Consider the following 15,845-nt stretch of genomic DNA (forward strand, 5'->3'; position numbering starts at 1 on the left):
CCAGTGCTGTCGAGTTGATCCTGACTCATTGCGACACTATAGGACAGAGCAGAACCGCCTAACAGAGTTTCCAAGGAGCGCCTGGTGGATTCGAACTGCCGACCCTTTGGTTAGCAGCCACAGCACTTAACCACTGCGCTACCAGGGTTTCTAGGGCTCCCATTAGTCATTAGTAAAGTGTAAATCTAAACCAGAATGAGATACTGCTTTACCCCCACTAAGATATTCTAATTAAAAAGAAAAGGAAAATAACACGTGTTGGTGAGGATGTAGAGAAATTAGAGCCCTTGAACATGGCTGGTGGGAATGTAGAATGGTGCTGCTGCTGTGGAAAACAGTTTGGGGGTTCCTCAAAAAGAAAACATGGAATTATCATATGACCCAGAAAACCCTCTCCTAGGTATACACCCAAAAGAACTGAACAGATACTCCGACAAATACTTGTACACAAATGTCCACAGAAGCACTATTTGCAATAGCCAAAAGGTGGCGACAGCCCTGACGCCCACCAACTAATGAGGGGATAAACAAAATGCGTGGTACATCCTTAATGGCGTATTACTCAGCCATAAAAAGAAACGAGATGCTGATACGTGCTACGACATGGATGAACACAGAAACATGACGCTAAGCGAACCAGCCCAGACACATAAGGTCACATACTGTATGGTTCCATTTATATGAAGTATCTAAAAACTTAACCACTACGCCACCAGGGTTTCCACGAAGTATTTAGAACCGGCAAATTCAGAGACTGAGAGAGTAGACTAGTGGTTGTCACAGGCTGGGATTGGAGGCCTGGTAGCACAGTGGTTAAGAACTCAGCTGTTAACTAAAAAAAAGGGTCAGCGGTTTGAATCCACCAGCTGCTGCTCCCCGGAAACCCTATGGGGCAGTTCTGCTCTGTCCTATAGGCTAGCTGTGAGTCAGAATCAACCTGATGGCAGTGGTTTTGGTCTTTATAGGCTGGGAAGAAGAGGGAATGGGGAATGACGGTTTAATGGGTATGGTGTTTCCTTTTGGGATGATGAATATGCTTTGTAACTAGACAGAGGTGATGGTTGTACAACACTGTGAATGTACGACATGCTACTGGATTGTCCATTTTAAAATGGTTAATTTTATGTTTATGAATTTTACCTCAATTAAAAAAAACAAAAAAATCAATACAGTAGGATAACAATGAACCAAAGCTACATTTATCAAACAGATTCTTTAAGTACATAAGACACAATACATACTCAATTATGTTATTTCTTCTTAAATCTATTCCTTTCTCCATTTCCACTGCTAGCTCCTCAATTCAGGCCGTTTTCTCCTCTACCAGGCATGTCATCCTTCTTCCCCGTCACCCATTCGCACCATGCCCATCCTTCGAGATCCACCTCAAGCCCTACTTCATTCCGCATCTCTGAAGCCGTAACCCTCGATAATTCCAGAACATCTCTAGCCCTCATCTACAGCACACACAACTTACTTCTGCGTTACACTATTACATAGTTACTCAGAATGTGTGTGGCTTCTCTCCCCAGCAAATCTGTAAATTCTTAAAGAGCAGACCATCTTCACTTGTTATGCATCAGGTGCATATAAGAAATGCTGACTAAAATGATGTAGTGATTACAAGAAGATTCTGTGGTGGAAACTCACTATATAAATTGAAGGAATTATTTTTCACTAACAATATACACTAAAATCAGTGCTTCCAGAACATTTTCATAAGGCCACTTAGTGAACACGGTTCCTGTATTTGCAAAATGGGGGAAAACAAAACATGCAGGCGACATGGGCCCAAACCCGAGTCCCTCTGTCAAACCTCACGGGCCTGACTGTGGTTGCTATATAAGATGTTTTCTTCTCACACAGCTGGAATATGGGATCAACACTGTCTCACTACCTAAAAGACCTGATAATTAAGCCCAGCGGGGTGCTGAGGGGCTGAGGAGAATGGTGTTGGGGGTGGGAGGAGAGGCTGAGGGCAGAGCTGTCCACACAGACTCACCTTGGTGTGGTACTCCATCTTGGTTCTCAGCAGCCTGAGGTAGACGCTGCACAGCTGTCCATACCCCTCACTCAGGTGACCCTTTCAAAAAAAGGAAAGAAAGTATGGTGTCAGCACTAAGAACTTTCAGGCTGAGAGACGTACGGCCAGGATTGGGGTGTATCTCTCATGATTATGAAAATAACAAATGTTCGTTGTTGAAAATCTGGAAAATATAGAAACACACACACACACAAAAGTTTCACTTTTAATCTAGTCACCAGATACAATCATGACTAACATTTTGGTGTAACCTTCCCTGTATTTTTAAATATAAAATGGGATCAACTTTTTTTTTCCCTTAGTGCACGGTAACTTCCTGCGTGTTCTTTAACGTTTTTCTGTATCATTACATTTAGTGAGTGACGAGGATGTGCCATAACCTACGGAACCAATTCCCTACTACGACACGTATCACTTGTTGGAAAATTATTGTATTATAAACTATGTTTCAATGAACACTTTTATAGTATAATCTTGTACACAAATATGACAATTTCTTAGAAAAAATTCTGGACAGGTTTTTTATTTACAAATTTTAAGTCTCCCACCCTTGGCAATCAGAGCCTAGCCATGGCCTGATTCTCTTCCTCCTGCCTCTGTCTCCCCGTCTAAGCACAGGAGAAGAAACACCTCCCCAGATGGACTACAAAGACCATTACACAGGTGATAGCAACCTGAAGTGGACTCAATCCTAGCTGGTGAAAAACACGCCTTCCCATAGGGCTGCCCCAGCAGTCAGGCCCCCTTGTTGGCCTGCCCTGGGTGCCTGGGAAGAAGCTAGAACTAGCAAAGTGATGCTGGCAACTCCCAGTTATCTATAAAAAAAAGGGGAGTAGTAGGGGCACAAAGAACCCTTAAACTGAACAGCTGTGGCCCCCATGCAAGTTTTGATTTTTACATTTTCTTTTAAGTGTATCTACATCCTCTAGGATAGAGTCAGGGAACCCCACTGAAAACATGCCTCAGAGGGAGATGAGTAATCAGAGGAGGTAGAAACACCCATGCCAGAGATGAGAGTATTTTCATAATTAATTAATGTTCTTTGAAAAAATCATATTTTATGTAACACTTGTTCATTACAGAAAAATTGGAAAGTATCAAAAAATAGAAAAAGGAGGGAAAATATTCTCAGCATCAAAGATAATTATAATTAATGTGAAAAGGCACAAAGATCAAAAAATAAAAGATGACTCCTAACTTCCAGAAACTCAGTCATATCAATGAGGCAGAACTACATAGCAAAAGAGACCTAAAGGAATTCCATTTTGGATAACAAGGAAGGCTAGGTACCTTCCCACTGAAAACTACTAAAAATATTGGGTAAAATATTAAAAATTTTCTTTTTGAAGGCATTAAAAAGCTAGCAAGAAAGTAAGGACTCCTCAGGATTGAGTAAACACAGGTAATCAGAGAGGTAAACTGAACACTGGGGTGGGGAGCGGAAGGACAAGACTTGGTCTCAGGGGGTGAACCAGGTACTAAACAGGAGGCAGGATCTGGCCTGTCCAAGTTGAGGAATCAAGCGGAAGAGCCAAAGGTCTGCCTCCTTGGTGCAGGGGAGCTGCTCATGTCGCGCTCCTCCCGAGGACTGCAAAGAAAATCTACAGCCTCAAACCACTGGTGTAAGCGGAGGGAGGGAAAAACTGCTGCTGAGAACTGGACCTGTGAGCTAGTCCTTGTGGAGATTCACCCCGGAACTGACAAAACCTCAAGCTGAGAACTGAGGGTGATTTAGATGAAACCAAACGTTGATTCTCCGGGGGGCCTGCCTTCGTTACAGACTTCAAAGAGTCCCCACAAATACAATTCCAAGGAAAATGAACAGCTCATTGTAAAAAATAACTAAGCAGAAAAGCAAACTACGTAACATGAGTAAAATTCACCAAAAACAACAGATAGCAGAATCAGATCTAAGGACTTTAAATCAAAAAAGCCACTGCCGTTGAGTCGACTCCAACGCACAGCGACTCCATAGGACAGAGCAGAACTGCCCCACGCGGTTTCCAAGGAGCGCCGAGTGGATTCAAACTGCCGACTTCCTGGCCAGCAGCCATGGCTCTTAACCACTATGCTACCAGGGTTTCCTCCAAGGACTTTAGATAAGAGAATTATAAACAGTGACATACAAATGACTACTGTGTTTAATGTCTAAAGAAATAAGAGACTGCTTCAAAATACATGCAAGACACAAAATTATAAAAAATGCCAGGCAGATAGGGAAAAAAAAAAAAAAAAGAACTCCGAGAAATGAAACTGCATTGGCTAAAACTGAACTCTTTACGGAAATGTTTAACAACAGATTAGACTCAGCTAAAGAGGGAACAAGTAAAACAAAATGTAGATGAATTATCTTGTGAATTATCCAGAGTTATAGAGACAAATAGGTGGAAAAATGAAATAGCAGTTTAGAGACATGGGCAATAGAGTGAAATGGCAAGTAAAGTGAGAAAGTCTAACACACCTCTAATCAAAGTCTCAGAAGAAGATGACAAAATGGAGGAAAGGCAGTATTTGAAGACACTGAGGAGTTTTTGGAACTGATGAAAGACACTAACCCACAGATTTAAGAAATCCAAAGAATCAAAAAAAAAAAAAAAAATTCACACCTAGATACATACTAAGATCTTAAAAATGGGCAGGATAAGAACACACATTAGCTTCAAAGGAGCAACAGTGTGTCTGACAGCTGACTTCATTAAAATAATGGAAGCCAGTGGTCAGTGGTACGATATCTTGAATAATATCTTCCATGTGCTGACAGAAAATAACTGTCACTCTAGAATTCTAAACACAGAGAAAATATCCTCCAAGCTTGAGGGTGAAGTAAAGACATTTTCAGACAAGCAAATATAGTGTTTGCTGCTAGCCAACTCTCACTAAAGGAAATAATTCAGGCAGAAAGAAAGTGGTACCAAAGGAAAGGCCTGAGATTTAAGAAAAAATGAAGAGTACATAATAAAACAATTAAAATAATATCTTACAGTGTTTAAAAAGAAAAAAATAACCAAAATTAAAATCCATGACAATAATGCCAAATAAATTGAGAGGGAGTACCAAACCAAAACCAAACCCACTGCTGTCGAGTCAATTTTGACTCATAGCGACACTACAGGACAGAGTAGAACTATCCCATAGGTTTCCAAGGAGTGCCTGGTGGATTTGAACTGCCAACTTTTGGTTAGCAGGTAGCATTTAACCACTTCGCCACCAATGGAGTTAAAACATTCTAAGGTCTCTGTGTCATACAGGAACCAGGTGAAGATATAAAATTTTAGATGTTGGTAAGTTAAACACGGATTTGGAAATATTAGACAACCTACCAAAAAAAGAAAGAAAAATTTCACCTTCCAGTTAGTAATAGGGAAAAAATGGAATGAGAAGAAAAATACCCAATCAATACAAAGAAGGCAAGGAATGAGAGGGAAAGAAACAGGACAGGACAAATGGAAAGCAAAAACTAATATGGGAGATATACATCCATTTATTACAACAAATGTAAATGAACTAAATACCCAGCTAAAAGATGTGATCTGTCAACTATCATCTTGATACATCTAAATGCTATTTACAAGTGATATTTCTAAAACAAAAATATAGAAAAGTTGAGAGTAAAAGGATAAAAAAAAGATATACCAGGACAATTCTAACAAAAAGAAAAAAAAAAAAGTCCTAAATTTTACATGTTATTGAATACATCCCAAAACTATGGCCCCTGGACACTCCGCTAACCCATAACTGAAACCATTCCTGAAGCCCACTTTTCAGACAAAGATTAGATGGACCTGTAAAAGAAAAAATAACACATGTGTGGAATGTGCTTCTTCGTTCAATCAAATATATGAGACCAAATGGTCAACTCCTGTCCAAAGCAGGACGAGAAGGCAGGAAGGGACAGGAATTGGACAAATGGAAACAGGGAACCCAGGGCAGAATGGGGAGTGTGCTGTCAGTTGTGAGAATTGCAACCAAGGCCACAAAACAACATGTGTATAAATTTTTGAATGAGAAATTAAAAAAAAAAAAAATGAGAAAATGGGGGTCAGGGAAACGAGAGTACTGGAAAGGAACTGGACACAATTAAAGAGAATGCTGACACACTGTGATAAATGCAACTAATGTCACTGGAGAATTTGTGTGGAAATTGTCAAATGCGAACCTAACTTGCTGTATAAACTTTCACCAAAAACTCAATAAAACATTATTAAGGGAAAAAAAAAAAAACAACTATTATTATTAAAAAATAAAGATGTTACTAACACAGTTGGGAGATTCAAGGACAACTCTCGGCTCTGTGCAGGTAACTAGCCTTACACCTTTGGGCAAGTATTTCCTCACTTATGAAGGTGGACTAGACTACATAATCACTCACATTTTGTGAGAACAGACAGATACAGGTAATAATTGAGGGAAATGCACTAAAGTAGAAGTTCTCAACTAGTGGGGCAAAATGGGATATCAGAATCAACCAGAGAGATTCCCAAAATGCCAATCACCCCACCCTAGCCTAACTCCCGCCATGCACACACCTCTGGGATATCAAAATCTAAGAGGGATTTTGGTGTGTGTATAAAAACACTTTTTTCAAGTGACTTTGATATTGCACACACCTCTTCCCTCATCCCATTAAGTGCGTAAGAATTGGATGTTAATTCTTAGTGCACTGTGACCTCAATGGGACAGTGGAAGGCAAAGAAGTAGGACCCGAGGCAATGTCACTGCTGAGGGGATCCCAAAACCTGGTGAGCGCTGACATGAGGCTCTACAGATAGGAGATCTCAGGCTCGAGAACCTCTCCTAGCTTCGAGGGGCCCCAGGAAGATTGTGGATATCACAGGACAATATTTGGGTTTCCTTGGCTCTCCTCTGGTTCTCATGGGAGAAATCCTAAAAAAAGTTAAAAGAGATGAAATTGTTCCATTCCACAGTCCTGGTTTTGTGGCCACTGGAGAAGAACAGGAGGAACGGGTGGTTCCCGAAAGCATCTCCAAACTCACCCACATCCTGCTCATGTCACTCAACTCATTTTTGTATCTCAGAGAGTCCTTCAGGACCTGGAGAGGGAAGAGAACAGCCTGTGAGAGAAGAGGAGGAGGGCAAAGGCTGGTAAAGGATGAGGCCAGTGGGGAGCAGACACTGACTGGAGAGAAAGGCATCCAACCCTGATTGGCAACCAAAAGGCCAGGAGAGATGGGCAGTTGCCACCCCTCCATGTGGGTGTGGAGAGCAGCCCTCTGTAGCCCACACATGGCTCCCTGGCCACCCCGCTGTAGTCCAGGAACTCACATTTGGGTGTCCATCTCGGAGGAGTTTGTGGAACACGTGGCAAAACTTCCAGCAGAGCACAGCATTGCTAGAGAGAGGCAGTCGGTTGACAACAGACCAAAAGGTCTGTGCCCCTTTCTCATGGTGGGTGCCCAGTATGCATGGTGAGGGAAGGTCATGGAAAATGAAGGCATGGGCCGTGGCCCGGGCAGTCAGCTCCTGGGTCCAGCCTGCAACAGGCCACTCTGGAGGGTGAAGCAGTAGTGGAGGGCGCAGAGGCGCCACCGTGGAAGAGACATCACTCACAGCTTAGACACTGTAGGTCTGTGTATTTACTCTGGTAATTTTTGGCAGATGGCAATAAAATGTCTCATTTCACTAAACAATTTCCCCACAGATACAAGTGTCCTGCGGGGGGGAGTGTCTTTTTCCTAATTTGCACAAATGTGCTCTGGTCGACAAAGACAGACTCTGCTCTTCCTCTGGGTGTGTTGTGTGCGATAAGATCCTTGGGGGATAATCAGAGCTAACATTTCAATAACACATTACAGTGTTCAAAGCTCTTACGTATTATTTAAAAGCAGGGCATGCTTCAGCTTTTAATCAAGAACCAGGGCTCCTGTTGAGGACCCTTACAGCCTGTCCTGCTGACTCTCCAGGCTCCTTTTCAGGCAGCAGCTTCACTGCCTCTCCATCAAGTCAGCTTTGCCTGCCTCGAAAGCAGCAGTCTTTGTTTAAAACGTCCTTCGCCTAAACATTACTCTACCACCACAGCTCTTCCACAAGCTTTCCTGGACTCGTTCAGGAATGCCTTCATCTCCCAACACCTTGAATTCCCCGTATGTGGGATCCTGGGGCCACTTTCTCCTGAGACCCAATTTAGAACATACCCGCCACCAGGGAACTGCCTGTCACATCTGGCCTTGTGTGAGTTTAAGCTCAGCACTCCAGGTCTCTAATGGGTGGGCCCACTTTACAGGGTGTAGAGGATTTCCACTTCTTTTGTAATTGTTTGCTTCAACAGGCCTCACAGATCCAGGAATTGGGCACGCCAACCGTAAGTACAGCTCTTCAGACTCCTGCGCCAGGGCTCAGGTAAGAAGCACAGTGTCCTTCAGGGCAGAGACTTGTCACAGGCCGGAGACCAAACGGCTCATCCAGAACACAGGTGGCTCTGCCTCTGAGCTGGAGGGCACCTCAAAGCTCCTTCCCCAGACTGAACTCTGTATTTGGATAGGGGTGGGCTTGAGGACAGATTTTGGGTCTGGAAGCTGAAGCCAGCTTTTGGTCTTGGAGTTATTTCCGAAACAATTTACCGTTTCACCTAAAGCGCAGCCCCCGCAGCCTGCAGACAAAGAGGAGAGACAGGCCACTCCTACCCTCTTACACACTGACTTCTTATGGGCCTACTGTAGTTACTTTGTTGTTGTTGCTGCGTGCCAATCGAGTCAATTCCCACTCAGCAACCCTATGTGACAGACAGAACTGCCCCGTAGGGCTTCCTCGGCTGGAATCTTTACAGGAGCAGACCAACAGGTCTTTTCTCCTGTAGAGCCGCCAGTGGGTTTAAACCTCCGACCTTTTGGTTAGCAACTGAGCACTTTAACCACTGCACCACCAGGGCTCCTTCTAGTTACTTTACGAGTGTGCAGTCTCTCTGAACAGTATCTTCATTAATCAGACTGATCACAAATACCTGGAAGGCAGGGGTCAGGTCTGGGTAATTCCCTCTGAGAAAATCAACTGGGCTACTTACGATAAAGGCTTTTTTTGGTTTGTTTTGAATCATGACAAGGGTACCAACCCTGATACAGTAAAGCAAGGGAATTTTGCCTTTCTGGGGGAAAAAAATGGAGCAAAGTCTAGCTAGGCCTTATCCCTGAGAAGTTCTATAGCCTCCACCCTGCAGCAAAGCCCTTTCTAATTCCAACCAAACACCTTCCCATTAAAGGCAAGCTGCTGTCAGCCCAGGAAAGAGCAGTTCACGTGGTCAGCCTTTCAGCAGTATTGCCAAGTGCCTACCATGTCCCAGGTACCGTGCTAGGCAGTGCTGGGCTTCCCTGGCCACCTAACCCTAAGGGTCTCATCCTAGGACTGAGGCTGGATGGCTTCAAGACGAGCTGCTCAGGCCTAACTGGCTGTGCCACGGCAACCATGATGAGCCCAGGGAAGACAGGGCTTTCCATTGCCAGACAGAAGCCCAGGCTCCACTTGCCTGAACTCCACCCTGCTCGGCCCCAGAATACACACACAGAGGCAGCCCCACTGGAAGCCTCCTCCTTCAGTCTTTAGACTCTAGATCTCAAGGACAGGGGCCCAAGGGACCCATCAGCCCAAGCTGCTGCCTGCACTTTTCTACAAAGCCCTTCACGGAAAAAGATGGCTGCCTATGGGCCTCTGCCTATTTGGTGGGATGGCCTTGGTAAACAGCGTTCCAGCCACCAGTTTCCACACTCCACTTGGAGCCTCTTGTTCTCTCCCTGCTCTGGTACTGGGTGAACCTGCTCACACAGGTGGATCTTGCTCCCAAGCTCAGCCACTACGGCTGGCATAGGGCCAGTCACTACTGCTGAGACCTTTCTTTTTCATTCTTAGAAAAGGGGAAGACTGTCATTCTCCAAAGGGGGCGGTCAGTTTGGCCCTATGGGCAAAGTGCAGGGCCTGGAGTGGTTTGATAACACCAGCTGAAAACCTCTTCTGTGCTCCAAGGAAGTATCCCACAGGCAAGTGACACTGCAGAGCTGAAAGCTTATGTCCTAGAGAAGAGGAGCGGGCTCTTCTGTGCGTCCCTTCCCCCGACAGTGTGGCATCCCTGAGACCAGTACACTCTGACAGCCTGTTGCTGCCAAAGGAAGCTGCTGAGAGCCTGCAGGGGCCTGGCCCGTTTGGGGGTTCCCCTTTCTGGAGCTTAGCGAGGAGGCCTCGCCCCGACTTCAGTCCCCACTATGTGACCCCACTTAGGATCAGTCTTCCAAGCAACACCCGAAAGGATATTTCTGGCGTGTTTTTCCTTTACAGCTACTTCCTGCGTATTAATGGCCTTATTGATGCTGACGGTCTGAAAAACAAGAGGGAGGGGGAGGGGAAAGGAGGATGAGATGAATAAGCCTCTGAGAGTGGCTCGTGGCCTTCCCAGATGCCCCACCCCTTTCTCTTCCTCCAATGAATCCTCTCTCGCCCCACCAATCCCCCTGCCCCTGCCCCACTGTGGGCTGGTCCCTGCGTGGGTCCCCATTTGGGGGCAGAGGTGGGCAGCGCTCCCAGCCAGCTGGTCCAGGCCGTCCTGAGGGAGCAAGCTTTGCTGCCTGGCATTGGCTGTACCCAGCTGCTGCATCCGCCTGCCATTCATTCACTCGGCACAACATGGCCATTAAAGCCTGCACAGAGATGTTTTTCATCCTCAGGGAACATTATTTCTCCAGGAGCAGGGGGAAGAGGCTCTGAGATCTAGGAGCGACTGTGGACGGAGACCATCCAGCCATTCCTTCTCACTTCTCAGACCCTTCCACGGAGCCTCCCCTGGCTTGCCCAGGCCTGCAGTCTTCCTACTCTTGGGCATTTTCTAACTCATAACCAAATTCCCAATGGTTTCCTTAATTATATCAAAGGATATTAAAAACACCGCTCCTTTCTAGTTGTTTAAAAAATCATAACTCTCTTTTTAATTTAGCAAAGGACACATACACATGAACATAATTTATACAAAGTCTTAACTGGGATCATATCGTATGGCCTCTTTAAGTACAGGTTTTTTCTTTTTCTGTTTTGCTTGTTTCCCCTTCCATGGACATCATTCTACCCTTAACCCATGTGAACAAACTCTTATGTATCTCTCACACACACACACACACACACACACACACACACACACACACACACACACAAAACCCCAAACCTGCTGCCGTTGAATTGATTCCGACTCACAGCGACCCTACAGGACAGAGCAGAACTGCCCCATAGGGATTCAAACTGCTGACCTTAGCAGCCCAATGCTTAACCACCGTGCCACCAGGGCTCCACGTATCTTACACACGTACATATACCGGAGCCAGTTGCCATCGAGTCGATTCTGACTCACGGCCACACCGTGTGTGTCAGAACAGGCCTGCTCCATAGGGTTTTCAGTGGCTGATTTTTCTTAAGTTGGTCGCCAGGTCTTTCTCCTAAGGTGCCTGTGGGGGGACTCCAACTTCCCACCTGCTGGTTAGCAGCCAAGTTAACTATTTCTACCACCCAGGGACTCCACATACCTACAAATATACCACAAATACTTAAATATAGAAGGAATTAATTTTGTCAATGTTCTATAAAAATGGGGTTGTCATTCTCAGACTTTTCTACATCTTGTTTTTCTCACTCAGAAATATCTCATGGCAAATTCTCCAAGTGGACGGGTAAAACTCTAGTTCATTCTTTTAAAAAGACAACATAAGATTCCATGGTGTGAGTGGATGTGATTTATAAAGCATTCCTGGATTGGTGGGCAATCAAGTTATTTCCGGCTTTTAGCCACTGTGAACCATATTTTAGTGAACACTCTTATACACACACTTTAATTTACGGGTGCATCTATTTCCAAGGGATAGATTCCTCAAAGTGAGATGGCTGAGTCAAAATTTATTTTTAGCTTTCCACTATGGAAAAGACCAAATATATCCAAATACAAAGGGTAGTCCAGTGTGCCCTCATGTATCCAATCCCCAGATCAGACATTATGAACTTGTGAACAAACATGTTTCCTCCACACCAGGTGTTAACAAACATTATTTTGTAAAGAGCAAGTTAGTAAATCTTTTAGGGTTTATAGTCCACATGGTCTTTGTCACAACTACTCAATTCAGAGACTGTCTCAAGAATAGATTTGACACACTGAACACTAATGACCGAAGGCCAGGATAGATATGGAATGCCATCATGGACATCATACGTGAAGAAAGTAAGGGGTCATTAAAAAGACAGGAAAGAAAGAAAAGACCCAAATGGATGTCAGAAGAGACTCTGAAACTTGCTCTTGAACATCGAGTAGCGAAAGCAAAAGGAAGAAATGACAAAGTAAAAGAACTGAACAAAAGATTTCAATGGGCAGCCCTAGAAGATAAAGTATTACAATGAAATGTGCAGAAGCCTGGAGATAGAAAACCGAAAAGGAAGAACACACGCGGCATTTCTCAAGCTGCAAGAACTGAAGAAAAAATTCAAGCCTTGAGTTGCAATAGCGAAGGGTTCTACAGGGAAAATATTAAACGACACAGGAAGCATCAAAAGAAGATGGAAAGAATACACAGAGTCATTATACCAAAAAAAATTGGTTGACATTCAACCATTTCAAGAGGTAGCATATCATCAGGAACTGATGGTACTGAAGGAAGAAATCCAAGCTGTACGAAGGCACTGGGGAAAAACCAGGCTCCAGAACTGACGGAACCCCAGCTGAGATGTTTCAATGAATGGATGCAGCGCTGGAGGTGCTCGCTCACCTATGCCAAGAAACTCAGAAGACAGCTACCTGGCCAACCAACTACAAGAGATCCATTATTTGTGCCCATTCCAAAGAGAGGTGATCCAGGAGCAGGCAGAAATTATGAAGAAATATCATTAATATCACATGCAAGTAAAATTTTCCTGAAGATTCAAAAGCGGTTGCAGTCTTCACCAACACCATAATTCAAAGGCGTCAATTCTTCAGTTTTCCTTATTCACTGTCCAGCCTTCACATGCTTACGAGGTGACTGAAAACATCATGGCTTGAGTCAGGCGCACCTTAGTCCTTAAAGCGACATCTTTGCTTTTTAACGCTTTAAAGAGATCTTTTGCGCAGATTTGCACAATGCAACGTGTCTTTTGATTTCCTGACTGCTGCTTCCATGGGTGTTGATTGTGGGTCTGAGTAAAATGAAATCCTTGACGACTTCCATCTTTTCTGCATTTATCACGATATTGTTTATTGGTCCAGTTGTGGGAATTTTTGTTTTCTTTATGTTGAGGTGCAATCCATACTGAAGGCTGTGGTCTTTCATCTTCACTAGTAAACGCTCCCAGTCCTCTTCGTGACGCAGGTTGTTAATGACTCTCCCTCCAATCCTGGTGCCATGTTTTTTCTTTATATAGTCCAGCTTCTTGGGTTATTTGCTCAGCATACATGAAATGCCCAGTCATGTTCACATTTTACTTACTGTCTCAAAACTTTTTTTTTTTTTGCAGTTTGTTCTAATCAGGATGCAAATAAGGTTGCCACATTTCTTTCTAAAGAGGTTCTTAACAATTCACACTTCCAGTGACAACATACAAAAGCACCCCCACCAAACAAGTGCTATTACTCTTCATTTTTGCCAGCCTGATGTGTAGTGATATTTTATCATTACTCCGTATTTCCCTGACTGCTGGTGAGTTAAGCATTATTACATGCGTTCTGCCTTCCCAAGTGAAGTGTGTCCTTCTTATCTCTTTCAGCTTCTAGTTTCCTTAAGGTTTCTCCTGCCCCTGCATTAGACAGGTAAACTCACGTTTTTTTCTAAGTGTTTTATTGTTTTTTACATTTGAGTCCTATATCTATTTTATTTTTTTAAAATAATTTTTATTGCACTTTAAGCGAAACTTTACAAGTCAAGTCAGTCTGTCACATATAAGCTTATATACACCTTACTCCATACTCCCACTTACTCTCTCCCTAATGAGTCAGCCTGCTCCCTCCTTCCAGTCTCTCCTTTCGTGACCATTTTGCCAGGTTCTAACCCTCTCTACCCTCCCATCTCCCCTCCAGACAGGAGACACCAACACAGTCTCAAGTGTCCACCTGATACAAGTAGCTCACTCTTCATCAGCATCTCTCTCCAATCCATTGTCCAGTCCCTTCCAAGTCTGATGAGTTGTCTTCGCGAATTGTTCCTGTCCTGGGCCAACAGGTTTGGGGACCGTGACCGCCAGGATTCTTCTAGTCTCAGTCAGACCATTAAGTCTGGTCTTTTTATGAGAATTTGGGATCTGCATCCCACTGTTCTCCTGCTCCCTCAGGGGTTCTCTGTTGTGCTCCCTGTCAGGGCAGTCATCGGCTGTGGCCGGGCACCAACTAGTTCTTCTGGTCTCAGGATGATGTAAGTCTCTGGTTCATGTGGCCCTTTCTGTCTCTTGGGCTCTTAGTTATCATGTGACCTTGGTGTTCTTCATTCTCCTTTGATCCAGGTGGGTTGAGACCAATTGATGCATCTTAGATGGCTGCTTGTTAGCATTTAAGACCCCAGACACCACACTTCAAAGTGGGATGCAGAATGTTTTCATAATAGAATTATTTTGCCAATTGACTCAGAAGTCCCCTTAAGCCATAGTCCCCAAACCCCCACCCTTGTTCCGCTGACCTTCGAGGCATTCAGTTTATCCCGGAAACTTCTTTGCTTTTGGTCCAGTCCAGTTGAGCTGACCTTCTGTGTATTGAGTATTGTCCTTCCCTTCATCTAAAGTAGTTCTTATCTACTAACTAATCAGTAAAAAACCCTCTCCCACCCTCCCTCCCTCCCCACCTCATAACCACAAAAGTATGTGTTCTTCTCAGTTTATACTATTTCTCAAGATCTTATAATAGTGGTCTTATACAATATTTGTCCTTTGGCAACTGACTAATTTCACTCAGCATAATGCTTTCCAGGTTCCTCCATGTTATGAAATGTTTCACAGATTCATCACTGTTCTTTTTCGATGCATAGTATCCCATGGTGTGAATATACCATAATTTATTTAACCATTCATCCGTTGATGGACACGTTGGTTGCTTCCAGCTTTTTGCTATTGTAAACAGTGCTGCAGTAAACATGGGTGTGCATATATCTGTTCGTGTGAAGGCTCTTATTTATCTAGGGTATATTCCGAGGAGTGGGATTTCTGGGTTGTATGGTAGTTCTATTTCTAACTTTTTAAGGAAACGCCAGATCAATTTCCAAACTGGCTATACCTTTTTACATTCCCACCAGCAGTGCATAAGAGTTCCAATCTCTCTGCAGCCTCTCCAACATTTATTATTTTGTGTTTTTTGGATTAATGCCAGCCTTGTTGGAGTGAGATGGAATCTCATCATAGTTTTAATTTGCATTTCTCTAATGGCTAATGATCGAGAGCATTTTCTCATGTATCTGTTAGCTGCCTGAATACATTCTTTAGTAAAGTGCGTGTTCATATCCTTTGCCCACTTTTTGATTGGGTTGTTTGTCTTTTTGTGGTTGAGTTTTAACAGAATCATACAGATTTTAGAGATCAGGCGCTGGTCGGAGATGTCATAGCTGAAAATTTTTTCCCAAACTGTAGGTGGTCTTTTTACTCTTTTGGTGAAGTCTTTAGACGAGCATAGGTGTTTGATTTTTAGGAGCTCCCAGTTATCTGGTTTCTCTTCGTCATTTTTGGTAATGTTTTGTATTCTGTTTATGCCTTGTGTTAGGGCTCCTAGGGTTGTCCCTATTTTTTCTTCCATGATCTTTATCGTTTTAGTCTTTATGTTTAGGTCTTTGATCCACTTGGAGTTAGTTTTTGTGCATGGTGTGAGGTATGGGTCCCG

General features: G+C 43.7%; 1 protein-coding gene across 6 annotated transcripts in view; it reads right to left on the minus strand.

Annotated features, from left to right (window-relative positions):
* HIP1 (huntingtin interacting protein 1) overlaps nucleotides 1-15,845 on the minus strand; it is a 274,804-nt gene that overhangs the window by 68,242 nt on the left and 190,717 nt on the right. For 5 of the 6 annotated variants that reach the window (XM_023556048.2, XM_023556049.2, XM_023556050.2 and 2 more), the window contains 4 exons: nucleotides 10,301-10,364; nucleotides 7,328-7,470; nucleotides 7,039-7,095; nucleotides 2,003-2,083 (listed from right to left, as the gene is read on the minus strand). In XM_023556048.2, the coding sequence (XP_023411816.2) occupies nucleotides 2,003-2,083; nucleotides 7,039-7,095; nucleotides 7,328-7,470; nucleotides 10,301-10,364 (345 nt within the window). Of the gene's footprint in view, nucleotides 1-2,002; nucleotides 2,084-7,038; nucleotides 7,096-7,327; nucleotides 7,471-10,300; nucleotides 10,365-15,845 lie in introns of those variants that run through there. The other variant, XM_064296137.1, reaches the window with a different exon arrangement.

The sequence above is a fragment of the Loxodonta africana genome, chromosome 12 (genome assembly GCF_030014295.1).
Source record: "Loxodonta africana isolate mLoxAfr1 chromosome 12, mLoxAfr1.hap2, whole genome shotgun sequence".
NCBI lineage: Eukaryota > Metazoa > Chordata > Mammalia > Proboscidea > Elephantidae > Loxodonta > Loxodonta africana.